Raw genomic sequence first — 17,545 nt, 5'->3', positions numbered from 1 at the left:
AGGATATGGCAGAGTGATTTCAGCATAGTGCAACTTTAAAAAGGCATTTATAAACAAGTTCAAAGCATGTGGATGTTTATAAGCAAAGCTTTATTTGAGGTAATCAAAATAGTAAAAACCAAGGTATTTCATTTAGAGAAGGACCCTAAATATTTCAGACAATTTAACATGCAACGACAATAGCTCACGATAAAACAGTCACTGCATGTGTATATACACACATTAGTACTGATAGCAATTACATATAAACATACAGGTTAGGAAAAGAACAGCAGTCACCTTGAAAATATCATTTTCCATCAAGCCACATTCCGTAGGGCATGACATTAATACAAAGAAATGTATACCAGACATACCTCAGAGGTATTTAAAAGATGTCAGCTCTGTCCATGGTATTTCTATCTGCAACATTCAGTATGTTAAACAAAACTCTGCTGGGTTATTAGGGAGCATTCAAACTAAATAGCATGTGCACAGATACTATAAACTGAATAGATTGAATTCCAGTCTACCAGCCACACACAAACCAACAATTCATTATCACATCCTGTAGGGACTAATACACCACAGCACTATTCTGTTCCATTTCTCATTACAAAGTTACCAATTAAGATGACATGCAGTTTGACATGCATATTTTGTCCCATTCAATGTGAATTCTTCAATATCTATACTGAACAAAAATATAAACTTAACATGTAAAGTGTTGGTTAAATGAGCTGAGATAAGAGATCCCAGAAATTCTTTATGCACAAAAAGATTATTTCTCTCAAACTTTGTGCACAAATTTGTTTACATCCCTGTTAATGAGCATTTCTCCTTTGCCAAGATAAGCCATCCACCTGACAGGTGTGGCATATCAAGAAGTGTATTAAATAGCGTGATCATTACTATAGCGTGATCATTACACTTGTGCTGGGGACAATAAAAGGCCTTTCTAAAATGTGGAGTTGTCACACAACACAATGCCACAGATGTCTCAAGTTGAGGGAGCCTGCAATTGGCATGCTGACTGCAGGAATGTCCAACAGAGCCGTTGCCAGAGAATGTAATGTTCATTTCTCTACAATAAGCCACCTCAAATGTCATTTTAGAGATTTTCACAGTACATCCAACTGGCCTCACAACTGCAGACCACGTGTAACCACGCCAGCCCAGGACCTCCACATCCAGCTTCTTAACCTGCGGGATCATCTGAGTAGGGGAATGGGGAGTGTTGAGGAGAATTTCTGTCTGTAATAATGCAATTTTTGGGGGAAAAAACTCATTCCGATGGGCTGGGCCTGGCTCCCCAGTGGGTGGGCCTATGCCCTCCCAGGCCACACCACTGCCCACTTATGTGAAAACCATAGATTAGGGCCTAATGAATTTATTTCAATTGACTGATTTCCTTCTATGAACTTTAATTCAGTAAAATCTTTGAAATTGTTGCATGTTGTATTAATATTTTTGTTCAGTACAACTTCATATGTGCTTTCTTCTGTTGTTCTAAAACCTTATATAACTAGGAATGGAACAAAACAGTTCAGTGGATTACAGAGTCCCTGTCCTGTGTGAATTGAGTGATGTCCTCCCAACCCATCTTCACTACACGGTTCTACACCACTACAGGTTCCCTCTTGTTGTTCTGACGTTTCACCACAAACACCTTCTGACCAGACACGGTCACGGTGTACACATAGTCCTCTAGCATGACTGTGAAGAAATAGAACACAAGGAGATCTGGTTAGAACAGCATGTTGGTAACAGCAATACTGTGTGTATGTGTGTTCGAGTGAGTGACCCTAGGTCCCAGGTGTGTTGTCTGACTTACCTGACATGCGTTTGAAGGGTGGCTCAGCAGCACCCTGCAGTCTGAAGTGACATGCTGTCCGCACCATCTGCATTATGACCCCAGCTGTGTGCTCATCATTCTCCAGCTCCCCCGCAGACTGAGAGAGGGGGGTAACAGGGAGTCAGATGGAGTGGAGGATAGGCGTGCTGCAACCTGGGCTTTATCTAAGCTGCTACCAGGGCAGGACATACATGTACGCATATTTGTGTGAACATACTGCCAATACGCCATCCTCACTGATCACCAAATATCCCAGTTGATCGGGGATCCTCTCCAGACCCTGTGTCAGAGCGCTAGTAGTCTAAAACACAAACAAATGACATACATGGACACATGTTCGGATCTGTGGCAGAGGTACAATTACCTGCCACCAAACACTGTGTTCAAGGCTCAAATGAGATTAACTTTGCATCAACTCTGCTTTTGTCAATAGTAGAAGTGGCCACAAAGAATCAGTGTTTACAGCTAGTTAGCGAGACATCGGAGCCAGAAAACTATCACGCTCACAAAAGTACACACGAAATAGGCTACAATGTAGCTGACGCAACAGTATGGACCACCGAATACGTAGCTTTTACACAATACAACGTCACAGGATATCAGTAAAGCAGAATATAAGAGTTTATACCATTTTCACTTGTTTTGCCCGATGAGGAAGCCCATCTGAAGTGTTTCCTCTTTTTCACGTAACTTCCTGACGTGACGTCACGTCACTCCGATATAGAATGATTTTATCCTTTGATGAGGCATAAACCCAAAACCACTACTTCGTTTACAAAACAATTGAAAGCTATTTAAGGTATTGCATTGTCATTGATAGACAGGTCATGTTTTCCTGCTCGCCATTTCGTGATATGGAAAATGATATAGACCAGTAGATGGCGCTATCTGCGTTTTGTGACAGCTGACATCTCCAAAGCGCTCACCAAGAGCGGAAGTACTGGTCAGCTGACAGTTTCGTGATTCAGAGAAGGAAAGACAATCCAGTCATTGCTTGTTTTTTGCAGTTTTATCTTGTAGAATTTAATCATGGCTGGGCGAGGTAAATTAATTGCCGTCATTGGTGATGAAGACACGTGTACCGGGTTCCTACTCGGTGGCATTGGCGAGCTGAATAAAAATCGTAGCCCGAATTTCTTGGTGGTCGAGAAGGAGACAAGCATCGCAGAGATAGAGGAGACCTTCAAGTAAGTTATAGCCAGCTATCTACCAAATGTTGAGATCGAAGATAAATAGCTAAAAGCAGACAAACTGTGCGCTCGTTTGCGCACAGGGTGAAGACAGTTCATGCTCCATTATGTTTGTAATTGCATTGGTAAAATCGAAAATTAGCGGGGGGGTATAAATAACATTATCTGGTGCTACAATCTGTAGGTAAGTGGTATCATGACATCTGTATTCCATTAGGCCTAGTTGCGCGATTTGATTAATCATATCACCTTGAAATACTACTAGTATCTATTTCAATCCATATAAGTTACTACTGGACAACATACCTTGTTTTTTGGTGCTTAAAGACCTGCACTGTAATGTTCACAGTCATCTTCTCTCTAATTTACTTACTTCTGTTATGCTCCCCCCTAGGAGTTTCCTGACCCGCAATGACATCGGCATCATACTGATCAACCAGTTCATAGCAGAGATGATCCGTCACGCCATCGACCAGCACATGGAGTCCATTCCTGCCGTGCTGGAGATACCCTCCAAGGAACACCCATACGACGCCTCCAAGGACTCAATCCTACGCAGGGCCAAGGGCATGTTCTCCGCTGAGGACTTCCGATAACCACACAACACGTACCCAAAGATGCAGGGACAGAGATGGAAGAGGGGGATTTTGGAGACTGTCATGATCCTAAATGAGTTATCTTGTGTAATACCATGAAAGGCTGTAAAGAATGAATTGGCCTGGTGGCAGTTTCATGTGTTATCCATATTGACATGAGGCCATATGTGGTACCTACAGTCCCACTCATCTCTTGCCAGGGTCTTGCTCCATCCAGCCGGCAATGCATTTTCTCCAGACCCAATGTTGAATTGTTTGATGTAATATTTAGTTTTTCATTCCTTTGACTGGAACATTATGCTATTAATATTCATTGACCACATTGATGGTTGAATTGTTTTGCTGTATGCCTTTCCGGGTTATTCATGTTGTACGAAATCTTACGCAGGTACTGTATCTTGTGGTCTCATCCAGTCTGATTTTCAAATGCTTGCTTCATTTTGTCATAACCTTGGGGAGAGTATGCTTGCATAAGACCTCTCAGCAAAGAATCGTGGATGGTCATCTGCAATTCAGGGAGTGTAACATTTGTCAGATCATGCATGTGACCATGGCTGTGTCTGGTTTAACGTCGCATTTGTAATTTATGGAAACATTCCCTATGTGTATCTTAAACTGTAAAGTAGTATTTCATCATCTGGTGACATGTACCCTGTGGATTGGGGAATAGTACTATACATCTCATCAACAGAAGATCCACACAAACAAATGTCACAGCTTAAAACAACAGTGTTGAGCAAAATGTCGTGATGTATTGCAGTTGTGACAGTTTTAACTTATACCTGTACAAAAATAAAAATTATTCTATCCCAACCTGTTCTGTGTAAGCTATTCATGTTAAGACCAGCTTAAATGTTTGACATTAGAAGTCAATCACACTATTCACAATCTCACAAAAGCCAAAACAATTCCCTGTGTGTTAGCTTGGAAGACTTCATTATTTCATACTGTACAAAATCTTGAAATTAGATCCAGCAGTCCTCCATGCTGATTCTAAGGTCTTATAGTGCTAGCAGCCTGAAGTAAGACAAGAATGTTACATGTCAGTCATGAAACCCCACTAGCAACTATGCCTATCTCCAACCCTGTCTGTAAAAGAGATACAAGCTTTCCTGATGATGTGACTTGACCAGGTCATTTATTTTGGGAAGTAGGGTAAAGTTCCCATAAAGCCACCGTTTGTTTAACATCTCGCTGCATAGTTTAGGCAGAAGTGAAGTACTTCCCAGCATCTCTGTGCCAGTGGCGGAGGACAAGCTTCAATCACTGATTTTTTTTCTCCAAAAACCTTAAAGCTCAGTATATTAACCCTGATAATAAATCTGATTCAGAGTGGTTCCCATGATTAAAGCCTGACCCTGACACTGAACCTGATGTATTACAGTATGTGGGGGCCTGCACACACGGATGCTGTGAACCAACTGGCAAATATTTGAACAACCTTGTGACGGGCCTCATCATTTATCTTGGTGGACGTGTGAGTCCTTCAATTCTCCCATGTTCTTCAGTGAACCAAGGACAAACACCAACACACAAACACAGCTCTGTTCTACTACCTGCACTTTATAACGAGATGGAAGTGTGGCCAAGAGGTGCTCAGGAAGCTATATAAGAGGTCTTCCCAGAATTAACCGGTACCTGAACACTGGGGATTTTTCACGGACCTGACATCCCTTCCGGAGAACAGATGATCCCTGCCTGGTCTCTCGGTGTCCTCCTCCTGGGCTACGTCTTTGGATTCCCAGTCCCATTCAACAGCACTCAGAGGTAAGATATCTATCTATCTGTGGAAATAGGAGATTAGAGGTTGTATGGATGGATGAATGAATAGATGGGATGTAGTTGTAACCTGTGAGGCATGTGCATTTTTTTCCCCCTCTGTAGACAATATGAATATGAGACTCTTCTTCAACTCAACGACACAGTGGGCAAATCTACACAGTGAGTGTTGGGTTCTAATACTACTAAAAACTAGGAAGTGTTTGACTAAATGTGAGAATAGTGAGACCAACATACTGCTTTGCTCTTTCAGACCCTTCATGTCGAATGAAACAGAGATTCCCTTCCCCTTTCAGTGAGTATATTTATGCGTTTATATTTGTATTTTGTTGAAACCAAATGTTGTAAACCATTTAGAAGAAAAAACAACTACATTGCATCTCATGTTGGGCGGCAAGTAGCCTAGCACTTAGAGAGGCAAGCCAGTTTGAATCCCGGGTCTCAAATCCTAGATGCCATTGCCTACCGGTATGCCCTTGAGCAAGGGACTTAACCCCCCACAACAACATCTCCCTGGACGTCCAGTGTGGCAGCCACCCGTACCTCCCCCCAAAATCATGTGTGTGTCTTTTCGGAGGGGTTGGGTTAAAAGTGGGAGTACAATTTTGGTTGGACCTTGTGTGCAATTGACCAACAAAGTTATTCTATCTTGTTCTATTGTTACAGAATTATACTTCCTATGGAGAATATGAGTCCATTATTGTAAGTCAGCTCTTCAAACTCAGCATGGCCCCTGAGGGCCAAACACATGTACTTTAGCTGTATAAACACGATTGACTCTTTTCAATCTTATTTTGCCAGATGTTGAAAGAACAAGTTTTATGGATTCACACACATTTTTCAAAAATATCTCATATTTTTACGACCAGTAAGTCTCCCTAAATGTAGGCAAGTACAATGCGATTGAGTGATTTGACTGAGCACACGAGCCTGTGTGTGTGTCCAACTGTTGTGTGTCCAACTGCACTTAAAGTAATAGGGCGTAACCTTAACTGTTTCTTTAGCAGCAGCGACACGGTTATTCCCATAACACTCCAGACTAACCTGATTACTCCCCTCCTTTCAATCCAGAGGCAGTGTGTCTCTCTGCTATCTTCCCACCTGCATGAACGCTAATCTGGGGTCAGCCCTGCAGAAAGGGGACGAGATAGCGGGCGCCTCCACCAATGACCCCCATGGGATAGGCAGAAAATGACACTGACACAGGACAGCTTGAATTGGCACACCGTTTTTTAATAACATGTGTTATCCCATTGGTTGCAGCATGACTTTGGTAATAGGTGTTGTGGCTCTCTAACAAACAAAAAAATGCACTACAACTATTTCTGCACCAGAGTTGAAGTAAATTGTGAGCATGAAAAGGAAACTGTAATGCTAGGGGGGGGGGGGGGGCATTTTAAAGTAGATTAACTATTGTAATGGTTCATAAATCACATTCAATCTGTTGAGTACTTTATGTCAAATACTTACTTGATTTGTTTAAAGTGACTAAACCTAATATACTTCACTTCTTTTGTACGCAAATAAAAAGCTTTTTACAAACCAGGAGTGATGCAATAAATGCCTGCTTTTCACATAGAAATAGAATCATAAATGTCTGTCTGCACTTTCCTTGATTCAATCCACACTCACTCTGGTTCATAAAAAAAATGATAGGCATTACTCAACCATGAATATCTAGTTGAGCAGAATCACGCAAAGGGAAACCAAGTACAGACAGACAGAATAACTGTTAAAGTGATACTCTTCTGTTGAATCTAAAGGCCTTGATGTGTGTGTGTTTTATATGTATACTGTATGTAGGCAATGAATCCCAGCTGAGTAAACAAGAAATGTTCTATAACTTGAAGTGACAGAGTAGTTTAACTCACTACTGATATCCCCTGTGAATCCACGCAGGCTCTGTGTTCTTTGGAACAGCACTGACACAGAGTATGGCTCAACGTGAGGAAGATCGTTGGTGGAAAGCGTTGTGGGTATGCTATAGAAAATATATACTGTTACAGTTCAACTCCCACTCTGTTGTTGCTCTTTTGCCAACAGGCCTGAGGAGTTGATGCAGAGTCAGAATGAGACAGATAGCAACTCAACATTAACTACGTGAGTTCCCTTATTCTATTACTATAAACAGGCATCTACCCTTTAATTTTGCACATTTTCCAATATGTCATTAGTCATTTATTTCCCCTCGACTGCACACCGACACAGGTACAACGGTCCTCCTTCCGTTAAGAATATAAGGGAAAGAAAACTTGCATTGTAAGTATGTGTATTCAGTCACTCATCATACATTTTATCAGTAGGTGGCGCTTTATCTCTAAAGGAGGGAAGACAAAACAGCATTTCAAAACTGTACATCGTTGAAGTGAAATCTCTGTTTCCTATGTCCTTCTTGGCAACTCTTTTTTAGGCACGGATATGTAGTACCTCCTCCAGGCTGCGTGGTGAGTCTCTGTGCCCTGATTAACCTGGGCCATGCACTGAACCAGGGCGGGGACGAGAGTGCAGGCGGGGCAACCAGAGACCCACATGGCAATGGCAAGAGATGAAAGGAAGAGGAGTGGAGGAAGATGAGAAGAAGTGTGATGTGGGGCCTCATACTGGAGCTGCTGGCTGTGCTCTATTTGTCTTAAACTATTACTTTTCTTTGTCAGCTTTCCTTTGTCACTACTGATCTGGAAAGACAAGAGGATTGAGAGAAATGTGGAAATATTGTAGTCACTCCACCGGCCTATTGCTTATGTGCAGCACTTGGTGATGGAGGAGAGGACACAATAGGAGAGGAGTTGTACAGAGGGTGTAATTTGTGTGGTAAACTGAAAAAGTTGCTATTTATTAAAGACAGATTCTAATTATTTGAGATGATCCACTTTTAATAAAGAAAATGATCAAATATTTGTCATTGTGTGACACAGGGCCTGCTTGACATAAGCGGTTGTTTAGGGCCCCCAATCGGGTTCTCAACAGTTGAGAGTTAGAATATTAGAATACACAAGATGCAAGTTTGAAATGTGATTATGCAGTCACTCAAATAGTCATGCCAGCTAACAATTTTTAGATTGGTAAATTAGTCTAGCCAGTTATCTAAACTTGTAGTAATCATGTCCGAATAGCAACCGGTCACGCAGGGGACGTGGTCAGGGGCCTGTATTCCAGGGGGACCCCACTGATTTTGTTAGTCACTCTCACTCAGATATCATTAGCATGGCATAAGTCATGGCAAAATGTGTAGAATTGCAGAAATGTAGCTTTAAAACAGCATATAGCTTACCATATTTCTCTCTGGCCCATGGCAAAATGAGTAGAATTGCAGAAATGTAGCTTTAAAACAGCATGTAGCTTACCATATTTCTCTCTGGCCCATGGCAAAATGAGTAGAATTGCATGAAATGTATTATAAAATTGCTAAACATTCTCTCTGCCCCAAGGCAAAATGTGTAAAACTGCAGACAACTTGCTTTAAAACTGCAACATTGTCTCAACACCACATGGCAAAATGTGTAGAATTGCAAGAATTTCCCATTAAATGTACATTTTTTGTCTTCAATTTCAAGAGGGGGGGGACAAAAAAATATTGACCGCTTGGCCAATCAAATCTCGCTTAGGGCCCCCCAAAAGGGTGGAACCGGCCCTGGTGTGACGAAATAAACCTATTGTTACGCAAACGTTTGGAGAGGTCTCACGAGCGCACACATTTTGGTGATGGAAAATTCATTCCTACACCTCGTGCAATTTCTCTTGCACATTTAATGTGATGGGGATTGTATTGGTGCTGAATGTATCCAGATAATAAAAGGATATTCCAAATATTTTATTGCTTTGGGTGACAGTTGTGCATAACCTGAACCCGCAAGAAGACTAGCTGGCTTTTGGGAAGAGCAGCGGACATGGATTCTCAAAAACAGGAGTTTTGGAAAGAGGCTATTTTGAAAGAAAAAATTGTCAGACTAAATTGGTTTCGAGATAACTGGATCAAACCTAAACTCGTCAAAAAGGTGGGTGAAAAACGAGGGATGAAACTGCCACAAATCAACGAACCTCAACGTGAAGCGAAACCGTTGAAAACGCTGACCAGAGATGGGGCGCAGGTCAAAAGTAGAGATGAGAAGGTCCTTATTGATGTGATGCGGCCGGTTTCGGGAGAGACTCGCGATGTGCTGTATGATGGCTTTTCGTTAGAGGAGACTGGACGCTACAAATACCTCCTCCTCAGGAAGCAAAAGGATCCTGAGGTCAAGTACCTCTACCCTATAACCAGCAACTGGCAGTATGGATGGGGTCTGGGTAAAAAACAAAAACATTTTTTATTTTAAATTATTAGGCTTAATTGTTGAATAACCAATTAAACAGGCATTCTATCAACATAGTAAAACCACTCATGGATTTGGAATGTTTAAAGTATAAATAGCCTAAATTAACTGGAACATCACATGCAATGGGGCATATAGTAGAAAAACTATTCAGGGGGTGCCATCATGGTCCTGCCCAGCTTTTAGCTCTACTACATTCCATGTCTTATCTCCAGTTGTCATGGTAACTGTCCCTGCTGCGCCCCATTTTTGAATACAGGTGATATGAACAAGGCCTACGTCCCGATGTACGCACTCAACGCCATTGTGAAAGAGAGCTTTTTCCGCAAGAACGGCGTCTTCCCTCGCTCCGCCACCTCAGACACCGTGGCGTGATGGTGCCTACCGGATCGCACAGGACTCAACTGACAATACAGACCCAACACCTGCACATGGTTTTGTGAAGACGAAAATTAAGCTGATAAATAGAATGTGTAAAATAAAAGGGTGTTTCTGGAAACTTGTACCACTGGCGTTTGAGATGGATATTGCCATGTTGGCCTAAGGCCATGTTGCCCCCCCCCCCCCCCCCCCCCCCCCCTTTCAACACACACTGTCTCAATTCTAAGTAACTAAATGATCAATGTGAAGTAATACACCAGACACTCAGGCCTTTGTCCCCGTTGGCTATGAGGCTATGGCCTAATGTCATGAATCATTCACCTGCTGGGTTAGTATCGTATTAAGCCCTGCTTTTCACAAGTGGGCAGATCAGCTTCCTTTCACCTGGCTGCCACAGGTGGGCAAGGAGAGTTGGTCTGTAGTCAGGGATGAGTGAACCAACGCTGAGCCCGGAGAATAGAGTGGATTCTGTTACAGTTTGCTACTCTGGTAACAGCGAGAGGAATTGAGGGCCAGACACAGGTGTCTGAATGTGTAGGGAAAGAGGCATGCCAACCAGCCCCCTTACCTCACTAAATTAGAGAGAGATAAATATATCCCCTCACCACAGTTTTATAGGTAGTAGCCTATTAAAGACAGACTATTCTGATGTGTCTAACATACAACATAACAATGCGTTTCCTCTTTTCCTTAACGTAATTCTATTTCTGCCTGTTCAAACAGCCCTAATGCAGAGAGACCCAGTAAAGCTCTGCTGTGAGTCTATTTGTACAGTCACCACAAGGGGGAGCCCACACCTCACAATAGACAGAGCAGTGAGCATGACAACGCGATATGGCAGCTTGGTCGAAAGGCTCTCTGAAATTACATGAATAGTCAGTCAAAGCAATGTACTGTAACCCAAGGGACAAAGGCTGGCATTTATGTGAAATGCAACTACCCCAATTTATTACCTACTTATGTCAGTCAAAGATTCTACTTGAATCACAGCGTTGACCACCAGACAACACAGGGGAGAATGACCTCCAGAGAGTGCCACTGTTTTTTCATAGACAGATCAATGCCAATACTCTATTGTAACAGAGAGCATTAGAGGAGATATTGTCAAGAAAATGTGAGACGTGCGATGGCAATTCACTCCATTGGCACTTTAGCTATCAAACAAATAGGAAATTACAGGCTCCTCTTATTCCTAGTCTGATGATGCTCTCTCATCACAGGGCCCCATCAGGACAGCAGGCTGTGCTCTGTCAGATAAATAGCTCTCATTACCCACCCAGACACTCCCATAGAGACAGCATTAGCACAGGCAGCCAAATGTCACCACAGCCAGATTCTGAAGCACTGTGATGGGAGCAGTGAGAATAGAATATACTAAACAAAAAAAGATAACCCATCCACCTGACAGGTGTAGCATATCAAGAAGGTGTAGCATATCAAACAGCATGATTGTTACACAGGTGCACCTTGTGCTGGGAACAATACAAGGCCACTGTAAAATGTGCAGTTTTGTCACAAAACACAATACCACAGATGTTTTGAGGAAGCGTTCAGTTGGCATGCTGACTGCAGGAATGTCCACCAGAGCTGTTGCCAGAGATTTGAATGTTCGTTTCTCTACCGTTTCTCTGCTGCCTCCAAAATCGTTTTAGAGAATTGTGAGAATACGCCTCACAACGACATACCACGTGTAACCACGCCAGCCCAGGAACTCCACATCCGGTTTCTTCACCTGTGGGATCATCTGAGGGGGTGCTGAGGCATATTTCTGTCTGTAATAAAGCCCTTTTGTGGAGAAAAATCTATTCTGATTGGCTGGCCCTGGCTCCCCAGTGGGTGGGCCTGGCTCCCAAGTGGGTGGGCCTATGCCCTCCCAGGCCCACCCATGGCTGCGCCCTTGCCCAGTCGTGAATTGACTGATTTCCTTATATGAACCGTAACTCAGTAAAATCTTTGAAATTGTTGCATGTTGCAATTTGTTTAGTATATCATTACTAGAATGGTTGAAGTGCATCAGGACATTGGCAATGTTTCAGGCTTCTTAGAAGCTGATTATTCTTCCAATCAGTGAGTGAATCAGCTTGTCGTTTTCGATGAATAGAGCTCCTTGCCAATCAAATTAAATAACCAATATCTTCCCGGTCGATGGCCTATTACTTGATTTTCAAAATTGGTCCTGGATTATTTTTGGGTTGTTTCATAGATAAGACATTCACAGCTCTAGTTCCTCCTGGAACACTTCCACAGCACAACAGCACTAACGGGGGAAAAAAATGAATCCATCTCTTTGAGACTCCGAAGGGATATTTACAAAAGTTTTAACCACCCACTTCTATCAATAGAGATGCATATATGCAATTCAAATTACACCAGTTCCTCTGTTAATCCTCTCCATCATGACTCATGGTGTGTGTGTGTGTGTGTGTGTGTGTGTGTCTGTCCGTGTGTTGCGCTGATCTGCAGACTAGTTCTTTCATCCTATCCTGTGACTCACTGCTGCCATCTTCATCTATAACAGGGGGTCAACCCTGCTACACTTCTCCCACCCACCTCTGGCACATCACACATTTGTTTTTAATGAGTGTGTGTGCCCGTGCGTTTTATGTGCGTGTTGCAATAGAGACAAACTGCACACTTGTCAGTTGAGTGATGGAAGGTCTTGTCATCCTAACCCAGGCAGAACTGATCTCTGGCACGGTTAAACAATTCACACCTCCATCTATGACTGTTATCACCTGCCCTTTCACCATTGGACAGATTATGTCCATACAGGCGCGATACCGGTCTCCAATTGGGCAGGAAACGAAGATGGAAGATTTGACACGGACCCATAGATCAGTGGCATGGCTAACAGAATTGAATGAGTCAGAGTAGACTGTAAAGATGTTTAGTTAATGGTTACATATCGGACCTCCAGCCTTCATTCTTCATATGAAGTGGGTTTTAATGAGCGACCACTTTCATCCTACTCAGCGTCCGCCAGCGTTTAATGGAGAGGAATAATCTCTCACACGTTTGAGTGATTCTGAATAAAACGCCAAAGGTTAGCTAACCTCGGTCTGCTGAAAACTTTGCTTATGACCCTTTCCCCCAGCAAGCCTTCTGTCCTTGAGTTGTGGGCTAAGTACCTGTCTCTGTTTAAACTATGTAGGCAGATTAATTACTCATGCTTACATGCCGTGAACGCTGTATGGCTAGACAGGACACGCATTAAGTCTTCCTTAATAATCAAGTATCTTCACCCTTTTTCTTTTCCTTCCCTCTCGCTTTCTTTTTTTTGTTGTCCATACTTCATTCTGGTTCAGTCTCAAAGAGATGAGGGTGTCACTACCAAGTTTGCTGAAAAGGTTAGTTTTCAATGCGTCTTCTCTCTTTCTCTGTCTCTCCTGCTCTTCTAACCGTTTCCAGCTGTCCCTCTTGGTTTTTGTTTCCTCTCTCTCTCTCTCTCGGATGTATGAGGATGACTGTGATCTCTGTGCCAGTGTTGGGGGAGCATATTTTGACTTCTATTTTTGAGTAAAAACAACACCTGCCATTTCACCTGCAGATATCAATCCTGCCAACAGTTTATTTCCCCAAAGTCATAACCGTCCAACAGTACAGTGGTCCAAATATGATCCAATCCCATTCAAGTCTCGCAGAGATAACATGTTTTTCTGTCTGTGTTCTTAGCCTCTGTTTACTTTAGTAATTATATCAGTAAAAAGACCAATCCAATCCCGGAGACAAGAAAACACAATCCATGACATCACATTCCATTTCTCGCGTTGGTCGTATACTCATCAGTGCATCAGAGAGAGGGAGAGGGTTAACTGATTGGGAATGCAATCATACCATGCTGCTGCTAGCTGATTAGATAATTATATCGTAGGCTGGGCTGCTCTTTGAGCAATCAAACATGGCAGCGAGAGACACAGGAGCAGGTGTGTGTCACAGCTCTTTGTCTAGGCATGTGTGGCTGATGCAGGGTGAACACAGGGATGGAATACAGAAACAAAAGCCCGGGGAGGAGAGAGTGACGCAGAGAGACATAAAGAGAGATGCGGAGAGAGAGAGACCGACAGAGAGAGAGAGAGAGAGAGAGGCCTTCTGTTCCAGGGGATCCTGTCCAACTGGCGACTCAGTGGTGCGCGTGGACAGCGCTTCAACTTTTTCATATAATACCAGTGTGTAGGCTGCCACGAACACAAACACACACCCACTCATAATAGCACACAGTAAGCATTAAGCACACACACACAAGTAATGACACATGCACGTGCACACACCAGTGGAGGCTGCTGAGGGGAGAACGAATCATGATAATGGCCGAAACGGAGCAAATGGAATGGCATCAAACACCCTACCATGAGCCCATTCTCCCCAATTATTGTGCCACCGATCTCCTGTGGCACACACGCACACAAACACACAAACATCGGGCCATTTTGTTAGTGTGCTGTCAAACCTGATCCGTTTTAATAGTCGCCACGATGGGGGAGGGGTTGCTTGTACGTTCACATCACTCACAGCTAAATGGATTGACCTGGAGGAGCGATTGACAGGCACAAGCACCTCTTTATGGGTTTGTCAATATTACAATTGTTTGGAAGAGGGCTAATGGACAGAACGGGTGGGGCGGGGGATGGTTACAGGCTGCCCTAAATGGACCATGGAACTCACTACTCCATGATATATACAGTCGTGGCCAAAAGTTCTGAGAATGAAACAAATATTTTCACAAAGTCTGCTGCCTCAGTTTGTATGATGGCAATGTGCATATACTCCAGAATGTTATGAAGAGTGGTCAGATGAATTGCCATTAATTGCAAAGTCCCTCTTTGCCATGCAAATGAACTGAATCCCCCAAAAACTTTTCCACTGCATTTCAGCCCTGCCACAAAAGGACCAGCTGACATCATGTCAGTGATTCTCTCGTTAGCACAGGTGTGAGTGTTGACGAGGACAAGGCTGGAGATCACTCTGTCTTGCTGATTGAGTTTGAATAACAGACTGGAAGCTTCAATAGGAGGGTGGTGCTTGGAATCATTGTTCTTCCTCTGTCAGGTTACCTGCAAGGAAACACGTGCCGTCATCATTGCTTTGCACAAAAAGGGCTTCACAGGCAAAAAATATTGCTGCCAGTAAGATTGCACCTAAATCAACCATTTATCGGAAAATCAAGAACTTCAAGGAGAGAGGTTCAATTGTTGTGAAGAAGGCTTCAGGGCGCCCAAGAAAGTCCAAGCGCCAGGACCACCAAGTTGATTCGGCTGCGGGATCGGGGCACCACCAGTACAGAGCTTGCTCAGGAATGGCAGCAGGCAGGTGTGAGTGCATCTGGGGTAAAGTCATTTCCGAGAGCAACTTCTCCCAACCATCCAGGAACAGTTTAGTGATGAACAATGCTTTTTCCAGCATGATGGAGCACCTTACCATAAGGCAAAAAGTGATAACTAAGTGGCTCGGGGAACTAAACATCGATATTTTGGGTCCATGGCCAGGAAACTCCCTGGACCTTAATCCCATTGAGAACTTGTGGTCGATCCTCAAGAGGCGGGTGGACAAACAAAAACCCAGAAATTCTGACAAACTCCAAGTGTTGATTATGCAAGAATGGGCTGCCATCAGTCAGGATGTGGCTTAGAAATTAATTGACAGCATGCCAGGGCGGATTGCAGAGGTCTTGAAAAAGAAGGGTGGGTCAACACTGCAAATATCGACACTGCATCAACTTCATGTAATTGTCAATAAAAGCCTTTGACACTTATGAAGTGCTTGTATTTATACTTCAGTATTCCATAGTAACATCTGACAAAAAAAATATCTAAAGACACTGAAGCAGCAAAGTTTGTGGAAATTAATATTTGTGTCATTCTCAAAACTTTTGGCCATGACTGTACATAGTTACATATATAGGAGATTTATCTTATACTGTCCCGGCCGATAAGCAACAGGGTCTCTGTGGTAGGGCAAGGAGTTGCACTATTGCACAAATACAGTATATTACACCCCCTTTTCTGTAATCCGGTCCTCGACGTGAGAAATAGTTCTGATTTTCATTCTTCTTCTCTAATCAGAGGTTGATTCAGTCCTGGGACACCCGGTGAGTGGACGGTCCTGTAGTACTAAGCGATAAAGCAACATAAACATATTTTTTTTATAAGTTATTAATTAAACAACTAATTGACGGAAGTCGGTTCCATTTAGTTAGATTTTTTTGGGAGCCCAACATGCAATTTTTCTAGAAAGAAATCAAATAATTCACGACAGGAGAGAAATCAAGTCAAGAACTATGTGGGACGCTGGGCTGAAGGGAGTTTTCATTAAGCAAATATTCAACCCAGTTCAGCTCAGAAACATGTTTATTAACTACAACGACCATAATCCATTGCACCTGTTTTTTTCTGTCCCCGACAGAATGAGGACGAAGCAAGAGGTTTCACTCTCCCAAAATCTGTCCAAAATAACCCCAATGCTTTTGTACGGGCTTATTGTGGACCTAAGCGTGTCGTCTTCCTCCCAGCCTTTGGGACAACGACATCTATTGTTAGGGTGGAGACATGAACATCTCTTCATTATATTCAGATCTCTGGACGGATACACTTTTACGCCTGATACAGTACGTTAGGTTACATACACCCGGAGAGAGAGAAAATGTAGCCTACACCACACAACGACGACACGGACAGAGACAGTTTGTGAAAGTATGCCTTATCTAACTAGAAGAACTAGTACAATGATTTTGTCAGACAGCTCTGCAGCATACTGAGGCAGGCTAGCTATATAGGATGACTACAGACAGTACAGTATGGGTAGAACATAGACAACTGGCTGGCTGACTGCTACTGCCTGAACAGAGATGAGATGATGACTTTAATAAGGAATGAAACATAATAAAGTCGTCAAATAAAACGAAGTAATATATACAACAGAAATATTGTAATATTTCAAAGTAATTTCCTATTGATGTCTACCCAATGTGGACCTGACAGAGACCATTTAAAAAAAAAAATTGGGCAATTTAATGTTTACTATTTTGGGCTTTGGAATTTCCATTAAAAAGCTCTAAAATCATTGTAATGTCATAATTTGTTTAATTTTAGAAACTCGTGATAATTATTTTTTTTAATAATCGAAACGAAACCGAACCGACCTCAAAAAGCATTAATCGCTCAGCACTACTCACTGGCTAATCAGTGATGTCAATCAATCACTTATTAACTTCCAGAGAGAAAATCAAATCAGAAGTATTTGGGGCTCACAGTTGAGTACCCCTACACTACATACCCTAGACTCACATGCCAGGCCTCTAGGCTTGCCACCAAGAAGCAATTACGAAACCAGTTAAATCAACTCCTTTCTCTTTGACTTAAAAACCTTTAAAAAACACTGCATTCAAGGAGATGGTCATCTGCACAGAAGTGATCTAGTTGTTGTAATGAAGTCATGGATCACTGAGGTCAATTGAGGCTT

At 42.7% G+C, this 17,545-nt stretch overlaps 4 protein-coding genes across 9 annotated transcripts; 3 read left to right on the top strand and 1 right to left on the bottom strand.

Annotated features, from left to right (window-relative positions):
• Positions 1–69: 69 nt before the first annotated feature.
• lamtor4 (late endosomal/lysosomal adaptor, MAPK and MTOR activator 4) lies at positions 70–2,686 on the bottom strand. Its single transcript, XM_021563465.2, has 4 exons — positions 2,463–2,686; positions 2,052–2,135; positions 1,814–1,931; positions 70–1,695 (listed from the first exon to the last, which is right to left on the bottom strand). Exons 1-4 carry the CDS (start codon positions 2,463–2,465, stop codon positions 1,598–1,600), a joined length of 303 nt encoding a protein of 100 aa, XP_021419140.1. The 5' UTR covers positions 2,466–2,686; the 3' UTR covers positions 70–1,597.
• A 44-nt stretch (positions 2,687–2,730) lies between these two features.
• atp6v1f (ATPase H+ transporting V1 subunit F) lies at positions 2,731–4,433 on the top strand. Its single transcript, XM_021563464.2, has 2 exons — positions 2,731–3,021; positions 3,419–4,433. The coding sequence occupies exons 1-2, from the start codon at positions 2,864–2,866 to the stop codon at positions 3,618–3,620; spliced, it is 360 nt and encodes a 119-aa protein (XP_021419139.1). The 5' UTR covers positions 2,731–2,863; the 3' UTR covers positions 3,621–4,433.
• A 718-nt stretch (positions 4,434–5,151) lies between these two features.
• zgc:193726 (uncharacterized protein LOC561161 homolog) lies at positions 5,152–8,294 on the top strand. Of its 6 annotated transcripts, none has more exons than XM_021563453.2 (7): positions 5,152–5,387; positions 5,505–5,561; positions 5,653–5,694; positions 6,066–6,101; positions 7,443–7,499; positions 7,608–7,658; positions 7,810–8,294. In XM_021563453.2, exons 1-7 carry the CDS (start codon positions 5,308–5,310, stop codon positions 7,946–7,948), a joined length of 462 nt encoding a protein of 153 aa, XP_021419128.2. In that variant the 5' UTR covers positions 5,152–5,307; the 3' UTR covers positions 7,949–8,294. The 6 variants fall into 6 exon arrangements, with proteins under 6 accessions (XP_021419128.2, XP_036800372.1, XP_021419129.2 ...); XM_036944477.1 differs by having other exon boundaries at positions 7,574–7,658; XM_021563454.2 differs by lacking the exon at positions 6,066–6,101.
• Positions 8,295–8,395: 101 nt separating this feature from the next.
• Positions 8,396–10,200, top strand: LOC118938891 (protein ATP6V1FNB-like). Its single transcript, XM_036945546.1, has 3 exons — positions 8,396–8,401; positions 9,254–9,683; positions 9,969–10,200. The coding sequence occupies exons 1-3, from the start codon at positions 8,396–8,398 to the stop codon at positions 10,082–10,084; spliced, it is 552 nt and encodes a 183-aa protein (XP_036801441.1). The 3' UTR covers positions 10,085–10,200.
• The last annotated feature ends 7,345 nt before the right edge of the window (positions 10,201–17,545 follow it).

The sequence above is a fragment of the Oncorhynchus mykiss genome, chromosome 15, assembly GCF_013265735.2.
Source record: "Oncorhynchus mykiss isolate Arlee chromosome 15, USDA_OmykA_1.1, whole genome shotgun sequence".
NCBI lineage: Eukaryota > Metazoa > Chordata > Actinopteri > Salmoniformes > Salmonidae > Oncorhynchus > Oncorhynchus mykiss.
This window is presented reverse-complemented; position numbering and strand designations above follow the sequence as displayed.

Bases quoted from the DNA above. Each gene is read 5' to 3' on its own strand.
- lamtor4 (XM_021563465.2), bottom strand. The intron at 1,932-2,051 runs GTATGTTCACAC...CCCCTCTCTCAG, and splicing joins GTGAGGATGGCGTATTGGCA to TCTGCGGGGGAGCTGGAGAA. The intron at 1,696-1,813 runs GTAAGTCAGACA...ATTTCTTCACAG, and splicing joins ACCCTTCAAACGCATGTCAG to TCATGCTAGAGGACTATGTG.
- atp6v1f (XM_021563464.2), top strand. From the start codon at position 2,864: ATGGCTGGGCGAGGTAAATTAATTGCCGTCATTGGTGATGAAGACACG. The intron at 3,022-3,418 runs GTAAGTTATAGC...GCTCCCCCCTAG, and splicing joins GAGATAGAGGAGACCTTCAA to GAGTTTCCTGACCCGCAATG.
- zgc:193726 (XM_021563453.2), top strand. From the start codon at position 5,308: ATGATCCCTGCCTGGTCTCTCGGTGTCCTCCTCCTGGGCTACGTCTTT. The intron at 5,695-6,065 runs GTGAGTATATTT...CTATTGTTACAG, and splicing joins GAGATTCCCTTCCCCTTTCA to AATTATACTTCCTATGGAGA. The intron at 7,659-7,809 runs GTAAGTATGTGT...ACTCTTTTTTAG, and splicing joins AGGGAAAGAAAACTTGCATT to GCACGGATATGTAGTACCTC.
- LOC118938891 (XM_036945546.1), top strand. The intron at 9,684-9,968 runs GTAAAAAACAAA...TTTTGAATACAG, and splicing joins GCAGTATGGATGGGGTCTGG to GTGATATGAACAAGGCCTAC.